The 17,776-nt window shown below is 45.6% G+C and overlaps 2 protein-coding genes and 1 long non-coding RNA gene across 3 annotated transcripts; 2 read left to right on the top strand and 1 right to left on the bottom strand.

The window, feature by feature from the left end:
- The first annotated feature begins 1,463 nt into the window (after positions 1–1,463).
- LOC123186288 (uncharacterized) lies at positions 1,464–4,081 on the top strand. The gene is made up of 3 exons (XR_006493592.1): positions 1,464–1,587; positions 3,346–3,440; positions 3,856–4,081. It is a non-coding gene; the product is annotated as an uncharacterized lncRNA (long non-coding RNA).
- Positions 4,082–6,173: 2,092 nt separating this feature from the next.
- LOC123190675 (protein ALP1-like) lies at positions 6,174–8,580 on the top strand. Its single transcript, XM_044603367.1, has 5 exons — positions 6,174–6,338; positions 6,783–6,839; positions 7,075–7,575; positions 7,665–7,890; positions 7,975–8,580. The coding sequence occupies exons 3-5, from the start codon at positions 7,075–7,077 to the stop codon at positions 8,430–8,432; spliced, it is 1,185 nt and encodes a 394-aa protein (XP_044459302.1). The 5' UTR covers positions 6,174–6,338; positions 6,783–6,839; the 3' UTR covers positions 8,433–8,580.
- A 3,928-nt stretch (positions 8,581–12,508) lies between these two features.
- On the bottom strand, positions 12,509–17,453 carry LOC123190674 (probable serine/threonine-protein kinase abkC). Its single transcript, XM_044603366.1, has 6 exons — positions 17,138–17,453; positions 16,949–17,024; positions 15,489–16,827; positions 14,399–14,668; positions 13,993–14,148; positions 12,509–13,041 (listed from the first exon to the last, which is right to left on the bottom strand). The coding sequence occupies exons 2-6, from the start codon at positions 16,954–16,956 to the stop codon at positions 12,922–12,924; spliced, it is 1,893 nt and encodes a 630-aa protein (XP_044459301.1). The 5' UTR covers positions 16,957–17,024; positions 17,138–17,453; the 3' UTR covers positions 12,509–12,921.
- Positions 17,454–17,776: the final 323 nt, after the last annotated feature.

Here is a 17,776-nt window from a genome sequence, read left to right as displayed (position 1 = left end):
CCACACCGCACCACACAACCGCCCGCGTATTGCTCTCCACCGCTTCTTGTTTTTGTTTACATCTAGGAGCACGTATCAACGTATGTGTGTGGAGGTGGTCCGCTGTATCGATTGGGACGTGCAAGCTGCTGCCCTGGAAACAGCTTAGAATCCCCGCAAAAAGAAAAAACAGCTTAGAATAGATATCGCAGGAAGCCAGGATGGGTATTTGTAGTACGCACTCTATATGCTCCAGGAGGTTCTGAGGGAAATCAGCTAGAAGGAAAGCTACTGGCAGGCAGGGAATTGATTACTAGTTTGTCAAAACTGAAAAGCAAGTGACGTACGTACATGGATCATGGGTTTCAATTGATGGGACGGTCGCCTTAGGCGTTAGCGTGCACGGTGCACGGCGATCCAACACCACACGGGTCGTCAGCTTCCTCCTCACCTCCCTTGCAAAAAAGTTCGGTTTTGCTAAACTTCAGGTGCCTGACATTTTTGTTTGCGCCAATCAATGTTTCCTTCTTCCTGAGCGAGATGGAAGACAGAAACTTGCCGGAGAAGTAGCCTCACTATTTATTTTAGGGATGTGGGGGTGCAGGTTTGCCGGAAAGCAACAACCCCACTATTTATCTTAGCGGTGCAGGGAGTCACCGGAGTTCTTTATTGGTGTGGGGGGCTTAGAGGGATGACCGAGATGGCGGCCAACAACGGCGGTGGGAGGGCGTTGAGGGGAGGGCAGCGGCGAGGCAATGCGCGCTAGCACCCCGCCGGCCGCAGGTGGTGGAGGCCGGCGGTTGGGGAGGGGGGGGGGGGGGGGCTGGATGATGGAGGCATCATGAAGAAGACGACGAACAATACACAATCTATTCTGCCCGGTTGAATGAAGATCTGACGGTCCATATTAGAAGTAACGGATGCACTCGCTTTTCTCAGCTAACTGACAAATATAAGCTCCCAAAAAAGTTTAAAAAGAAACGACACAATCTGTCCAACCAAAAAAAGGTTACATCTATATAGTTGCTATGACTAGACTTTTCTTTACATTGTTTGAAGAAAATCTCAAGTTCTATTAACAAAGAACAAGTGCAAATTCTCACAAACATGCACATATACTCATCCCTATACATACGCACACTCTTATCAATGTGAGCATCTTCGAGATACTAAGACGACACAATATCTTGAGATGAATGAAATCATCACAGACGTGTCGCTGTTCACTTGAACATCTCATCCCACTTAACAAACATCCGCCAAAAAAATTGAAATAAATTCTAAGATATGCGAGCACCAGTGTTAGTGTCAAATGTGTAGGACTTAAACCTGGTAATCTTTATCTTTACTTAATATTAAAGGACGAAGACTTTCATAGTTCTCTATAGGTCACCCCTTTATATCCTTTAATTTTATGCAAGCATAAAGATCGACGGCTGAGATTTAAAAGAATCTATACAACACACATTACCTTGGAAAAACACCACGCCCCAGTCCCTTCGTTCTTCCCAATTTTATTTCCTCATGGAGTCCACGACCGCCGTCGCCCACAGACCCCTCTCATCACACGGGATCCCAATACCGCACGTCGGACGAAGCGCATGTGAGGTTTGGATCCAAATTCTTCACTTTGTAGGATTCCCTTCTTTAATCTCAATGTCACTCCTCCGGCTATTTGAGGTGAAGAGGTCACGTCGATGGCGGCTGATATCTCCGTGTGGGTTGTAGTACATACCTCTGTGCGTTGGTGTGGCCGACGAGCGCGAGTCTGTGACGGTGAGGCTGACGAGCGGGAGTCTGTGACGGTGAGGTGTGACGAAGGTGGGACGATGCGGCCGGACTGGATCGTCCTGGTCGAGCAGGTCGCCGCCCCCAGGCTACCCACCGGACTTCAATTCCCTACCGTTGTGAAGCTCTAGATGGAGCTCCACTTGGACCAATCTATCCGTGCGCTACTATGTATCCTCTGGCGGCCGTTTGTTCTGCTCAGTGTTTCCTCTGGATCTGAGAGGAAAAGACCTCGAGGAGGAAGATGAGAAGGTTCGTGGAGCCATGGAAGTGTTTAGATGAGATTAGTTGAGATGGAGGGTCGGAGGGAGAGTTTGGCACAGCAACATGGCAGTCTGGTATGCGGCGCAAGCGGCTGATCTGCGGCTGTGTGGAATGAGAGTTCGCCGTCCGCGGCTGGGCGGCGGCGCGGCCATCTGCTGTGCGACTGATCCGAGGGTGAACACATACCTTTTCTTTTTGAGAAAGTCATAGGCGTATAAACTGCCTTCCTGCTGATTACAATCGGTCATAAGTAAATGAAACAGTTGGGTGGGTACCCCAGCAAGCGTTGATGTATTCCTTGCATGCGCTGCCAGGCCATGTGCCAGCGCGTTGCGACCCCTTCTGATCACAGAGATGTTCACTGATTGGAAGAGATTAACTAGCACTCTAATGTCAGCAACAGAGTGGTGGATGGCTGAAATGTTGGGAGTCCCAGGTTGCAGCAGAGTAAATAATGATTTACAATATGATTAATCCACCTCTGTATCGTTTTGCTAGCTCACCCAATCCAAACCCTATTGCATCGGCTTCTGCTCCCTAAGCGCGCGCCAGTGCATCTCTTGCAGCAATCCCTCATTCCCGCTAGCATCACCAGTATCAGCAAGGAAGGAAGCGTATTAAGCTTCCAGTAGTCAACAGGTGGCAACCAGTGGTTGGGTTCAGGATCAAGTGGCGTGGCCCCCTGATTAGGGAACAGGTTTGATTTTCCTTTTTTGTTGTCCTCAGTCCTAGTGCACTGCCGTAGTTCATTTTCGTATCTAATAAAGAAATTAACTGAAGCAGACACCGAGGCTTTCCCCTCCTCGTGTACACAATTATCACGTAAGTATCGTGCTCTCCAGATTAACATTAAGACTCTTGCTCGGCCTGTATCATCACACGTCGAGTGCAAATTTTAAGCCAGTCTTCACCAGTATAACTGAATGCCTTCTCTGATGGTAGCAGCCAATATTTCCTGAGTTCACCCCCACAAGGCTCTCACGTACGTGTAGGTACTGTCCTATCCTGGCCGCGCACGAGCTGAGCAAGTTCACAGGTGATAAAACTACGTTGGCGATTTCTCTGTTTACTTTTTCACCATATCAGTGATACCTCTACATGTTCTCAAGGAGCTGTTTGACATTTACAATCAAACTTAGTCAGACAAATGAACAAAAAGCACACAAGCATTGGTGCACACATGATCTGCTCTCAATTTGACTTCATGTTTCCCTCTTAACATTCGTGATCTATGCTGAAGTAGTAGAGATTTGTTATACGATTCTTAACATTTGAATGTTCACCGTCTCTTAATTACTGCTGTTATTTGAGCAGGTTGGAATGCAAAACTCTGAATCCCATTACAATTCTCAAGGTTTATGGCTTCTGAAATTTGCCCTAAGGATGCAGCAAACTCGATTTCCCAAGAGGTTTCATTCTTATCCTTGATGTCTCATTCTTGATTTTCCTTGTACTCCGTTCAAATGTTTGGTGATCAAATAAAAAAACAGTATTGATGAGCATACTCAAGTTGTAATGACTTCACACATTCTCCTGTGGAATTCACATTTATTTGAAGTGGGTTGCCTATAGGTTTTTAGGATGGTAGAGCTTTTAAAATCAAGAAATTTGCATGGTCACTAATATGACCATGCAATGTTAAATATTGTGTCTATAGGCAAGGCGAAATTGTTCGTTTCCTTTGACTTATATTTAGGTCATTTTTCCCTCTTCCGGTTCAACTTCCATTAATTTAAATATGTCTTACTGCCTAGGTAATTATTAATTCTGTTTGGTGCCAACTTAGGGCCCATTCAATGATCGATATGTTTTCCCTTTGAGCAGGTTGGAACTCAAAACTCTGAAGCCATTAGCCCTCCCTCGGATGTATTGGGCCCAAAGACCAAATCACCGGAACCATCACAATGTTTTTTATGCAGATATTTGGTGAACTAGATTATGTGTCTTCACCGCTGTGTTGGATAAGTATCGTGGTGTCATCTTTTGACTCAAATATGTGCAAGGGGTACAAAAATGCTTTTTCTGATTATATGCCAATTGATCAGTACTATAATTTTTTGCAAGTATTAGGTTTTGTTACTGCACATGGAAAATCATAAGAAAGTAGATATGAATGAATATTCCATTAGAACTTTGATTCCATTTTATTGTAACACTAAACTAGGTTTTGTTAGTACTTGTGTGAAATGATAGTTCATAGTGGAACAAGAGGTGCTTTGGTTCAAATAAGAAATGAGAAAGTTGCATTTTGGTGATGATTTTCTTCTCCGTAACAATGCATGGGAGTTTAAATGTACGCCATCTAAATATCTTTATTTAAACTAATGTACATGCATTGCACATGCATCATGTACTCCCTCCGTAAATAAATATGAGCGTTTAGATCACTACTTTAGTGATCTAAACGCTTTTATACTTCTTTACTGAGGGAGTATTATACTGAAACAACGGGAGGGTAAAGAGTTCTTAGTTGAGTTTATTTTTGAAGGCATGACTACATGACCGTTGTTCTTCCATTGCAACACAATGGTACTTACCTATCATATCTAAACATTGGTTTACATGGGTAATTATTTCTTTTCAAGTAGCACTTAATAGCCAAATGGATGAAAGTTTCATTGAATGCTAAATGTTAGAGGTAGTGTCTAATAGCGAAGAAAATATATTCTATGGCCAAATTGGGAACGGTTGATATAAATTTTTCTATACCTTGGGTGTGTGTATTTTGATGGAGGGGACAATCAGTGACCTTAACACACACGTCTTTTGGTAGAGCACCACTGTGCTTGCACATACAATTTTCACTAAATTTGAGTACATGTCAAATTTCTTTCCGTTGCAACACATGGCCATATGTGTTGTATAACATAAGAGTCGATGGCTCCCCCTTTAATATATATATATATATATATGTGTGTGTCAATTTTTTCTTATGTTGTAATTAAATCCCCTCGATCAATGAAAATACAACAGATATGGACGGAAACGCGTCTAAGTGGACTCTTACACGTCAATTTTTTCTCCTGTTGCAAACAACTTCTCCATGTTTAACAAAAGTTTCCTTCATACTTGAATCTAGCTTTTTCTATATCTTCACGTCATAGGAGCCGAAGTTTTCCAATCATGTACACACCTCACACAAGTAACATTAGATTGCTAAAAGCAAGAAAACGTAACCACTTTTGTAAGTTTCACAAAGTTTTCCCTCCATTTTTTTAATATAGATATTCATATTTTTCTTTTCTTTTAGTGAAACAACTTTACTTCCAAAATTTTATTAGAGATGAGAGCAATCGTATTTGTGAGTCAAAGTTGGATAGAAAACATGGCACATAGTGTCGTGCGGTGCAGGTTTTGTTTATTTTTGGCCCGTTGCAACGCACGGGCATATGCACTAGTAAAACCACAATGAATCTAACCCCATCTGAGCTATGTTCAGTTCAAAAAAAAAATCCCCGAGTTTCCGTCTACAAGAAGATGCTTCTGGATGGATATGACATGGAAACAAATTCCCGTGCTATCCGTATATACTTAGCTAAGAAAATTGCCACATCCCCTCAGAAAAAAAATGTTGCGTCCATCGTCCATACGGATAACATGGATCCAACGGATCATCAGCGAGCAATGCGGTCTCCGTAGGTGACGCGGTCGCTCTCCGGCCGGACGGCGACACGGCTAACGGCTCGACAAGGCAAGGCAAGGCCGCGCGGGCCCCCGGAGAAGTCCCCTACGGGCGGCGCATGTAGCTGAAACGCACGCACGAGCCGCCAAGCCCCCGCCTCCCGCGCGCGCTCCGGCCCTATCCGCCCCGCCGCGCGCTCGACGGCAACGTCCGGGGGCACTGGGGCCGGGCTGCCGCCGCCGTCGAGTGGAGTTAGCGCTGCACTGTTCATTCGGACACAATGATTGGCACTGATACTTACATACGTGTGCGCGGTCTTCTTCACGCATGGGCGGATGGGGCCGTGGCAGAGATATAGAATGTGTTTGGTTTGAGGGCTATCCTCCCAGGGACAGGGATAGCCCTTTTCGATGGCTGCCACCCGTTTGGATCTGAGACGAGGAGGGATAGGGTCAGCCAGATGCTAGGAATATTCCTCCAAAAGAGGGATGTGGCGACCCGCGAAAAACGAGCGGGTGGCGGCAACCATCCCGCGCGCGCGCCGTTGTGCTCACGCGCGAAACGTTTTTTCGGCTACATTGCCTCCCGCTTACCAGTGAACCCTCACTTTCCCCCATTACTCACCTCTCTCTTCCCTGTGCGCGGCGGCGGCGCATCTAGCAAATAGCAGAGAGGCCGACGGGAGGTGAGTTCCTTCTCTACTCGTTCCCTATCTGATATCTCCTCTGCTTCGCCTCGCTTGTGCTGGCCTGCCGTTGCGGAGGGTGTTCCCGGGCGATGCGGGCAAGGGTTTGAGGCGGCGGCGCGACTGGATCTCAAGTCCGGCGGCGATGCGGCATGATCTCAAGGCCGGCGGTGGCTGGCGCCTTCAGGAGGCGCGCGCGCGGCTGGATCTCAAGCCTGGCGGCGGTGCCGCTGGATCTCACGGCCGGCGGCTGGGGGCTTCACGAGGCGCGGGCGGCCGGTGACATGCGTGCGCACGGGTGCCTGTATGCGGCCGAACAGCTCGTCCACGTGCGCACGGCTGCGTGTTCTAGATGTCTGCTAGTGTTCGGTGCTGATTTGTGCTAGTGTCCGGCTCGTCTCTGCTCATGTGTAGTTCACTGATTGATGTAATTTTCTGGTACAGGAAAGTTGAAGGCCATCGTCAGTACATCTAGCAGCAGCAGCACAACTACAACCTGAGGTTATTTCTCCCCGAAATCCTACTCTGTTTTTTTTTGACCATGAAATCCTACTCTGTTCTTTACTAAAATGTTTGACAGTGGAAACAGAATGTTGATTTTGGTTCTAAGCAGTTGGCCACTTGTACATTTAGCAATAGCAGCACAACTAGTATTTTAGCTGTCAATCCTATACTGCATATTTTACCTCTAAACCTTGTACTGCATATTATAGCTGAATCCTATAATGCATTGTAGATGGACAGAAAGACAAAGATGTTAATTTATGCGGCTGCGGCACAATGGTTTATCAACATGATAACATTGGTTGTTCAATCCAGAAAAAGAAAAAGGAGAGAAGCAATTACGTATGCCCCAATTGATGAGAGAGATAGGATGAGAAGAGAGTATTTTGACAACAAAATATGGAAGAATGACACAACCTGTGTGAACATGCTTAGGCTTCGGAGAGAACCTTTCTTTAGGTTTTGTCAACTCTTTAGGGATCGCAACTTGCTAAAGGACACAATACATTTGACTATTGAGCAACAAGTAGCAATGTTCTTGCACACCGTCGGGCACAACATTAGAAATAGGGTAATTGGCGCCAATTTTGGTAGATCCGGTGAAGTTGTGAGCCGTTACTTCCAAAGGGTACTCCATGCCATTGGCGAGCTTCGAGATGACCTTATTAGGAAGCCTTCATTGGAGACCCAAACCAAAATAGAAGGAAACTACCGGTGGGATCCATACTTTAAGGTATGAGACCAAGTGACAATTACATTTTGTCATTGTAGGCATGAATTTGTTTAGATCCTAATTTTTGGGTTTTTGTTTTCACCATATAGGATTGTATTGGAGCTATTGATGGTACACATGTGCGAGCCTCTGTTACACCGGATATGGAGGCTTCCTTTCGTGGTAGAAAGACTTATGCCACTCAAAATGTGATGGCGGCTGTAGATTTTGATCTTCGATTCACATATGTGTTGGCCGGATGGGAGGGGACAGCACATGATGCTCTAGTTTTACGTGACGCTTTAGAACGTGAAAATGGTCTACGTGTCCCACAAGGTAATAGATGAACTATATACATTTGTCATATCAATGGGGTATTCATATATATATAACCAAGTAACCCAAATGTTCCTTATTTAGGGAAATTTTATCTAGTTGATGCTGGATATGGAGCTAAACGTGGTTTTTTGCCTCCTTTTCGTGGTGTGAGGTACCACTTGAATGAGTGGGGAAACAACCCTGTGCAAAATGAGAGGGAGCTGTTCAACCTTAGGCATTCTTCTCTTCGTGTGACTGTAGAACGTGCATTTGGGTCATTGAAGAGAAGATTCAAGATACTTGATGATGCCACTCCATTCTTTCTGTTTCCAACACAAGTTGACATTGTTGTGGCTTGTTGCATTATTCACAATTGGGTTATAAATGATGGGATAGATGAATATATCATACCCGAGGATGAATGGGTGCCAAATATTACTCATGCTTCATCATCAAGTGGTCAAGCACATGAACATGCATACATGGTTAATTTTAGGCAAGGAGTTGCTGATCAAATGTGGGAAGACCGACAAAACCATTTGCAAGGTCAAAATATGTAGTAACTACTATGTCATTTAGCTCGTCGTGATGAATTATTGTACTTTGTTGAACTAGTTTGTGTGCTGGAACTTATTTGTAATGAAATATTGTATTTGTAATGACTATTTAAGTTGCTAAAATTATTTGTAATGAAATGTTGAACTATTATATGTGATGAAGTCTGAAATTTCTAGTATTGTTTTGTTTTGTTTGCTGTGAAAAAGTTAAGATTTTCGAAATTATGTTTATACATACTGTATTTCCTTCCTTCCATTAAAAGGTGCAAATTATAAGGGTAATCTTACCATTTCAAGTAAAAAAGGTTACCACAACCATTATCCTTCATTCATCCCTCCAACCAAACACTCTGATGGCTATCCTCAACCACGCTTCATCCTTTGAACCAAACAAAACATGGGATAACCTCACCCTTCCAACCAAACAGAAAAATGGGCTATCCCTAGCCACCTGGTTGGGGATACCCACAACCACCCTAGCATGTCCCCTAAACCAAACACATCCATAGTACATCTCCTTGATCAAATCGGCCCACGCATGCATGTGTACTTACCTGAATTATGTCAATATAATCTGGCCTGTTTCCATTGCTCGGTCCAGGAGGGCAGGGAAGGCGTCGTCCGGGTCCAGCTGCCTGTACGTCGAGGTCGAGAGCTCGACTGGGATAGGTCATAGGCGACCGAAACCCGGCACCGGTTCATGTAGTAGTACAGTAGAATCGACGGATCGATCGGGAGGCCGGGCGGGCGCACATGCACGCGCCATCCATCCTCCTCCTCGGCTCTACCTCTACGGTGGTTGAGACGCTGTGGTTTGCAGTACGTACCGCCGTACCGGAGGCAAGCGACTGGACGGACCGGCCGGCCACGTAGTCGGCGACGTCGATCGCACCGGTGGTTCAAGACTATATTATCGGCGGGATGAATGGATGCGAACCACACGACGTGTTCCCTGATGGAGTATTTAAACACTTAACCACGCACGCACGACGTGTCATGGGCGGCCGCTCCGGTCCGGTCAGGGTCAGTCGGTCAGATGCCGCCGTTGCAACCGCTGCACGTACGTGTGCGGCGCCGGAACGCGGCCGGTGGGGCTGAGCTAGCAGCGGCTGTGTGGGGCGGAGCGGCGATCGACGCCGCACGTGGTGGGGGCGAGCGCGACCCACCGCCGGACGGGACGGGATGTGCTGGGCTAGTTTGACTCTGCCACACGCTCCACGCCAGGCCCCGTCCCGATCCCGCACACACATGGCCAGCCAGCCTAACCGCCCGCTTCTTGATTGGATTTTGTTTACATCTACCTACGTACTGTACGTGGTATCTGTGTGTGTATGTATGTAGGTGGTCCGTTGTATTGTATCGACAGGGACGCGCACGATGCTGCTCTGGAAACAGCGGCTCGGAGATCGGAATAGATATCTCAGGATGGGTATTTGTACGACGCACTCTATATACCTGGGCGGGCTGGACCTGGAGCTTCTGCCGGAACTTGCTGCCCTGATATCTACGCCATCGTCGACACGTCTCATCGCTGCCATCATCCTTTTTTTCATCGCTAGTGGTGATACTAGCAATCTGAAAAGCTAGTGAACATGCTTGTCTTTGCGTAGCGCAGAGGACAAGGCAGCGCCGGTTGCAGGTTCGGTGCTTCAGTTCCTGAAATATGAATATTGGCGAAGCAGAGTATAATAATGCGGGATGTGATTCGGGTTTGACACAAGCCTGGGGGCAGAAAAATAACGCCCCTGTGCAGAGCAATTCGCAGAATGGAGTCATCAGAGTGGTTCCTCAAGGGGCGAGATCACCCCATGAGGGTTCCAAGCTATTCAGGGAATCGGCAAAGGCTCTGAACGGGAGGAGGCATAGATGTTTACTTCTGAAACTGGCCATTGCCAAGGCTTTCGACACGGTCGCTTGGCAACTCCTTTTGGATGGGCTCCAATAAATCAGCTTCCCAGGATGAGAATAGATTAGTTATTAAATCTTGGATGGAAACTTCTTTTACCTATTTCCCTGGCTAAAACAAAATGATATCCCAAAGGGATAACTAAAATGATATGACTGCTATAGAGGGTCCAATGCTAAATAAAGAAATATCTCCTCGGGATGGTCGGGCATAAGCGGTGCTCGTGGATCACTATGTTGCTCGCTACGGCATCAACCAAGGCGGCATCCCTGACTAAAGTTTCTGCCATGGTCGCGGCCTCACCCTGTCTCGCCAATGCTATTCATTTTTGCCATGGACATGCTTTGCAAGTTAGTTGATGAAGCAAAGATTCTGGAGCCTTTTAGTAACAAGCAGGCCGTTACAACGCGAATCACAAGGATTAGCAGCCACACAAGGATGACGTGATACTACTATCCTAAAACCTCGGTTGCCGATGATTCTGCGGTCAAGCTTTTGCTGGATATTATTGGAAGCTCCACTGTCTGCGATGCAAACTTAGTAACAACTCAATCTCACCTATCCTCTGTGGACATGATGAGATCAGGGATTTCAGTAACATTCTAGATTGTCAAATCTCAGCTCAGCTCTCCCTAGTACCTGGGCTTGCAGGTTCGTTTGAGGAAGTTAGGAATACAAGACTGACAGAGAAAGATTGAAATTCAGAGGAAGATTGAGTCCTTGGCCTACAAGCTTTCTCTATCAAGGTGGTCGTTTTATCTTGGTGCAAGCGGTGCTTTCAGCTATCCTGATTTTCCACCTATTGTCCCTGGAACTCTTCTATGGGTTTTCAAAGCAATCAACAAAGTCCAAAGATCTTTCCTATGGAAAGGGACTGAAACCGTTCAAGGTAGACATGTCCATGTTAGTTAGAAGCATGTGTACCGCCCAAAATCACGAGGTGATTTAGGTATCCTGGATCTAGAGGTCATGAACTCGGCCCTCCGGCACTGCATGGAAAGGTGATTGCCCACATTGGATAATAGGGCATGGAACATCTAGCTCCACTCCCCTCAATGATCATTGAGAGAGACATCTTCAATGCCACGAGCCGGTGGTTATTGGGGACGGTAGAAGATGCCTTTTCTGGACTTATAAATGGATCAACGCGGCAATTGTGGCTAATGCTATGATAAATGATCGATGGATCGAGGACATCAAAAGGAAGACCATTCGCATCGTCCTGCAAGTTCTGAATCTTTGGGAGGCTCTCGCTGAAATGCAGCTCATGCCCAACTCGAATGACATCTGGACCTGGCTTTGGCACCCAAAGGGAGTGCACTCGGTTAAACCCTATTTATAGTTTGTTTCTCTGCGTTGAAACAACTGTGACACTGGTAATGCTATCTGGCAGGTTTCGGCTCCGCTCAAATGAATACCCTTCGAGCTGGCCGTGCGGGGAATAATTTGGATCGCAGACCGCAGACCGTCTTGCCAAGCAAAACCTGCGTCACAATGCAGCATGTTCAGTCTGCGATTCTACGCCAAGAAAATGCCCACCAGTTGTTCATGGGTTGTGGGGTTGTTGATATCAGCTGGAGCTCGACTCTGCACTGGGCGAGGCTTCATGAGGTCGTTCCTTCCTCTGATATTTCGCTTAGTGGTTGGTGGCATGATGCTAGAACCATAGTCCAAGGCTTAATAAGAAAGAAGACTCTGAACTGTTTGGTCATTCTCACTGCCTGGAGCATATAAAGAGAGAACAGCAACGTGTTCGACGACAACGATTATACTCGTCTCCAACGAATCATCAAGCTGACCAAGAAAGAAGCAACAGTGGTCCAGCTACAGATCTTACCTGAATGTTTAGTGGCATTTGGTTTGGAGCAGGCTGCAAGGGCCCAAGGTCAAGCTTCTGAATTTAAATGGAGTCCCTTGTCACCTGGATCATTGGGAGTGTATGTAACAGCAGGGTTCTCGAGGATAACTACACTCCTGTCCAGTGAATCTTTTAACAAGTCATGGCAGATGCAAGGAATTGATGATTCCTGCTAGTGCTGGGCGCCCTCCTTTGTAACCAGTTTGTTTCTTCCTGCTGTATTGAGGTGCCTGCTGGATATTTATTCAGAAAAAATAAATGAGAGGATGCTTATCAGCAAAAATTCTGCATCCCAAACATACTCGGAAAACTATGTCAGACAAGACAGGTTTCTTTGAAACAATTAACCGTGTCTTTGCGTATACAAAGAAAGAATTCTCATTCACTGATACAATTCCCTCCGCTTATAAAAAAAGGAGCATCAGGATAAGGGCCTTTCACTACATCTTCTAGTGATATCTATTAACAAAAAAATTTGGGAGGCGCTCAAGAGGACCCGTCCTTTGGCCTGATGACAAGCATATGATCCCAGGGATTGTGTACCTGACTGAATCCAGTCGCTCGAAAGAATGCTGCAATTATTACTTTCACATGGCCGTTTTTTGCAGCACAGCGCAGGCCAACATGAGTACAAAAACTGTAAGCACAAAAAAACTGTAACTCTAAATCTAAGTGAACACGAACGTAAACCAGATCAGCAAAATTGAGAAGATTCCAATGTGCTCCTCCTAAGGTGCCATAAGCCCTTCGATTGTGTACTGAAGAGACTTGGCCCAGTCTTCCTTGAAAAGTAACGTTTGTAGTGTTTTCATCACATTGTAGTCTGGATCCAACTTGCGCTGCCAGCCCTGTAAAGGAATTTACAAATTATTAAGGGGAATCACTTATTTTGTTACACATCGATTTAATCAACAAAAGAAACTTAGTACAGAAGCAGAAAATATAGGAGAACAGTAGAGATAAGTATCATGGGGCTCTATTTGCTATTTTGTTCAGTACAGCATAAACAGAAGAGCTTCAGAAGGAGCTACAATCTTCCAGCACAACGAGGTAGGGCACAATCTGTACATTTTTTCTAATAAAATGCTATTTCATCACTTCTGCGACCATCCAGTCTAGCAGACATGGGGTCTAAAATCCACACGTCCAAAGCCTTTTTTCTTTTAAAAAAAAGGGCAGCCCGGTGCATGTAGCTCCTGCTTGCGCAGGGTCCGGGGAAGGGTCCGACCACTTTGAGTCTATAGTACGCAGCCTTTCCCTACATTTCTGTAAGAGGCTGTTTCCAGGACTTCAACCCGTGACCTCATGGTCACAAGGCAGCAGCTTTACCACGCAGCCTTTTTTCTTTAAACAGAGAAGAAAATGAAATACAGAATTCTTACAACTAAGCTACTTTCTTTACAGAAAAACTAGACATGGCTGCAATGACAGTTACTACTTTATTTTCTGTACTATGAAAACTTCTACAACTAAGGTTGGAAAGCTAACCAAACTAAGAACCCCTTTTCATTGCCTAATATCAAATTCAAACTGAGCAGTACACAAGATCAATAGTATCGGGGAACTTCAAGACCAAATGCTATATATTAAAGCTCACTGCATACTTTTTTCATGAGCGATACAGTTTCTGCAGGCACTATAAATCATGAGCAATTCCTAAGTAGTCTTGAAATTTGGGTCATGGTGCTCTACTAACATCTAGGATAGCAATGAATTTCTAGAAAATAAGTAGCATTTGCAGTGATTTAAGATTAAAACTCGGTAAAGTACATCATAAGTACACAGGTCATAAAGTTTACCTCAAGAACTAATGTAGTCACCATAACAGTGCAAACATTGCCATCAATGTTTACTTTATGACGTCGGACTTGCTCGAGCAACTGGTGCATACAATCAGCAGGGTGTATAACATCACCTTCAGGGGTACCCCAGAAGGAAAATGCTCGCTCAACTTCCTGTTAGCAAAAAACAAGATATCTCAATAACTGAAACCATGAATTGTTCATTTCACAGTTTGACAATCCAAGGCATGCATATAAATACAATATTTACGGTGACAATGCCATCCATTTAGTAAGCAGAAGCCATTCAATATAAATATATAATAGCTCAATTTTTCATACCATAATGCCAATAAAATTACCTAGTAATTTGTAGAAGAAAAAAGCATCTCCAGTGTCCACTAACAAAAGAAAATAAAATTACCTCTATAAAAACTTTTGGATTTGGGCAGTTCTGCTGTTTTGACAACTTTAGCGTACTCTCTGCTGCTGTACGACCATCTCGACGTGCAACAGCCTTGAAAAACTCCAGCAAATTCAAACGGTCATTACTTGAAAGTTCAGCAGTCATTCCTACATCGAGGAATACCACATGCGGCCTTGACTTCAAAAGGGTGTTATTCGGATTTCTTGGTTGTGCAATGCGGACCAGGATATTTCCAGGGTGCATGTCTGCATGGACAAAATTATCAACCTGGAAAAGGTGGATGCCAATGAGTATATACACAACAGTATAACAATCTGCCAAATAGACAGACATACTGAGGCTTATCAAATTGACAAGAATACTAGTGAGGTATTAATAGCGTGAGCTTGCATAAGCAGTACTTTTTGAAGAACAAAGTAGCTTAAAGTGCCAGTCCGATCCATAAAATAACATATTGAAGCCCCTTTGTTGTTCTAAAAGTACCGGTTCCGTGTTATATCAACTAATTCAAGTGTTCAGTTTTAGTAATAAAGCATATATTCTCAATTAATTCTTCGCCACAGAGACGATTCTGCTAACCGATAGTGATATGTTCATTTAGTAATTGTAGATCCATATCAATATGTACAGGATATAATTGTAAATAACTTTAGAAATTAATGTTCCAACTAAAATTAGATGCAATCATGCTCAAATGAACTTACAACCTAAACAACACTCCCTCTGCAGCAAGATACATGTCATGCTAGCTTTCAAATCTATTCGAAAATACATGTCATTCTACTATTTCGAGATAACGTTGCACTGACATATCCCTCTCTCTGGATAATTCTAATGCTATCTGTTCCACGCTGTTCAAGAGTTGAGTAACCTAATGATAGGGGCAATGCAGTCTCTGTATCTTGGTTGGTCCGCAAATTTCTACAGCATTCAGGATTCAATATACTTCTTACATAGATTGTAAAATATGAGTGTATAAGGAAATCTCTATCATTCTGCTGTTTTAATACAGAAAGCATGTACTTCCGTCTTCAAAGGCAAAACAGAAATAAGAATGAGAAGACAAAGAGATGGTTGAATGTAGTACCAGTAGCATTTTCAAGAGTGCATGAGTGCCAATATGTGCAAGAGCACTTTTAACTCGTTCCTCTCCATCATGGTCATCCACATAGTGTGAGACACTCTCCCCAAGCTCGTAAGTCTCGACCAAGACAGCAGGATGAACAAATGGATAAAGAGGTTTCGGAAATGACACATCTTTCCACCTGCGGAAGTTGTAGATAAACCGGCTCAAATGAGCAGCTTCCCTTGCAAGGTCAACTTGAGACATCATGAAGACGGCAAACTGTTGCACACTCTCATCTAGCCGTAGCCAATTTAACGCTGGAATATATCTTGAAGCTTTAGCTACCGCATTAATTATACTGAAATCTCTCCGTATTGAGTCTCCTACACCAGGATGTCTTACTTTAACTGCAACTGTTATAATCTTTGGCGTCTTTTGGCCAGGATGTCGGAATTTCAAAGCAGCCCGGTGCACTTGAGCAACACTTCCAGACGCTACAGGCTCTTCTTCAAAATTCTCAAAAATTTCAGATAACTTTCGACCAAAAGCCTTCTCGACGGTTTTCTTGGTATATGCATAGCTGTGAGCTGGTGCTTTTGTGTGTAGCTTTGACAACTCGGTACACAGGTCGTTTGCAAATAGATCAGGACGTGTCGCCGCCCACTGGCCCCATTTAATAAATGCAGGACCTGCCTGCTCTAAAGTACGATGCACAAGACGGAGCCATGTTTTCCTATATTTACTGCCAAGAGTATCTGCAAATGGTGCCATCAGTATACTGGGAGTAAACAAGAAAGCCAGATATATTGATCTGAGGATTATGATAACCATCTCTACTGCTGAGAATATCAATGTGGTGACATAAATACGGCTGTCCTGAGCTCGCGAGTAAATATTCTCTCGTATTGGGAGGTAGTCGCCATCTGCATAAGTCTTCTCACCTAGCATCAACTCTCCAGCTACAAAAGCGACGAGGTAAGGAACTAACTTATATCTAGTGGCAGTCAGGGTAACGGCACAAGCAGCTCTGCTTAAGAGCGGAGATGCTTTTGGCACACGAGAACCCTTTTCCATGAGTTGCTTCCAAGCAAGCTGGCTGTGAGATGCATTCCGGCTACATGACGAGAGAACAGAAAAGTTTCTTGCACCAGGGCTCCAGTATACGCTCTCCTTTGCTCGTCCGAGCATGTGCGAGGTGCCCGGTGCATTGTGGACTCCCTGGTGCAAGAATGCCCTGCTCTTATGGGCCAAACCGGCCGCAAAGCTCGACCCAATGTTCTGCGCACCTGAACTGCCGGGCTTCGAGTTGACCAATACAGCCTCAGCAATTTTTCTGCCGCTCTTCCCCAACTGCAGAAACCTGGGAGCAACAGGAAAACCGTGTCCACTTCAGCATTTGGGCGAATCGGACCAGAATCGTAAATTACACAGCGATAAGCACCAAGTGAATAAGATATTGCAGGCGGGCGGCGGTGGCTGACCTCGACATCACGACGATCTCCTCCAGAGGGCGCCTCGACGGCGGCGCGGCTCCCTGCTCCGGCGAATCAAGCAAAGCTGGTGACACGACACGCAGACATTGAGAAATTTGGATTCGGCGGGGGCGAATGGACTCGCGGGGGAGCGAGGAGATCAAATCGAGGCCAGGGACGCAGAGGTGGGGCGCTTACCGACGCGGCGGGATCGTTGGACGGCGCGGGGGCGTTCACCATGGCGAGGGCCGGGAAACCCTAGAGGCGGCCATGATCGGCGGCGAGGCGGCGGCGCATGGGGGAGGCGACGGGCGGTCGGCGGAGGGTTAGGGTTTGGCGGGGGAGGGAGGAAGCGAGTTTCGCTTTTGTCTGGTGGCGCGTGTGGTGCCGACCGACGTGAGGAGGGGGGAGGGAGCTGCACGGACGGCAGCGAGGCAAGGAGGAGGAAGAAGGGGAGGAGGGGCGCAGCGTGTGCAGCAGCCGTGGGTCGGGCCTGAACAATAGGGTGGGCGTCGGCCCGGCGATCTGGGAGGGAGCTTTCTTTCCCTTTCTTCCTTTCCAGGTTTTGCTCGTTTCTTTTTGTCTATCTAAAATAAAAAAAAGGTTTTGCTCGTTTCCAAATTTCTAAGAAAAAAAGAGAGAAGGTTCCTCTCCTTTCCGAATTTTGACGCGGCCCCTAAAATTGGGACCGTGAAATGAAAATAAAAATAAAAACAGTGACATAAAAATGACAATTGGAAACTCTCTTGCGTGTGTGACGCACAAACATCGCACGGGGCGATGTGCCTGCGGCCCCTCTGATTGATCCGAGTCGCTAGATGGCGGCATGCGTGCTGG

Source organism: Triticum aestivum, chromosome 2A, assembly GCF_018294505.1.
Source record: "Triticum aestivum cultivar Chinese Spring chromosome 2A, IWGSC CS RefSeq v2.1, whole genome shotgun sequence".
NCBI classification, from domain to species: domain Eukaryota; kingdom Viridiplantae; phylum Streptophyta; class Magnoliopsida; order Poales; family Poaceae; genus Triticum; species Triticum aestivum.
The sequence above is the reverse complement of the archived record's forward strand: the minus strand, read 5'-3'. Positions and strand labels throughout refer to the sequence as shown.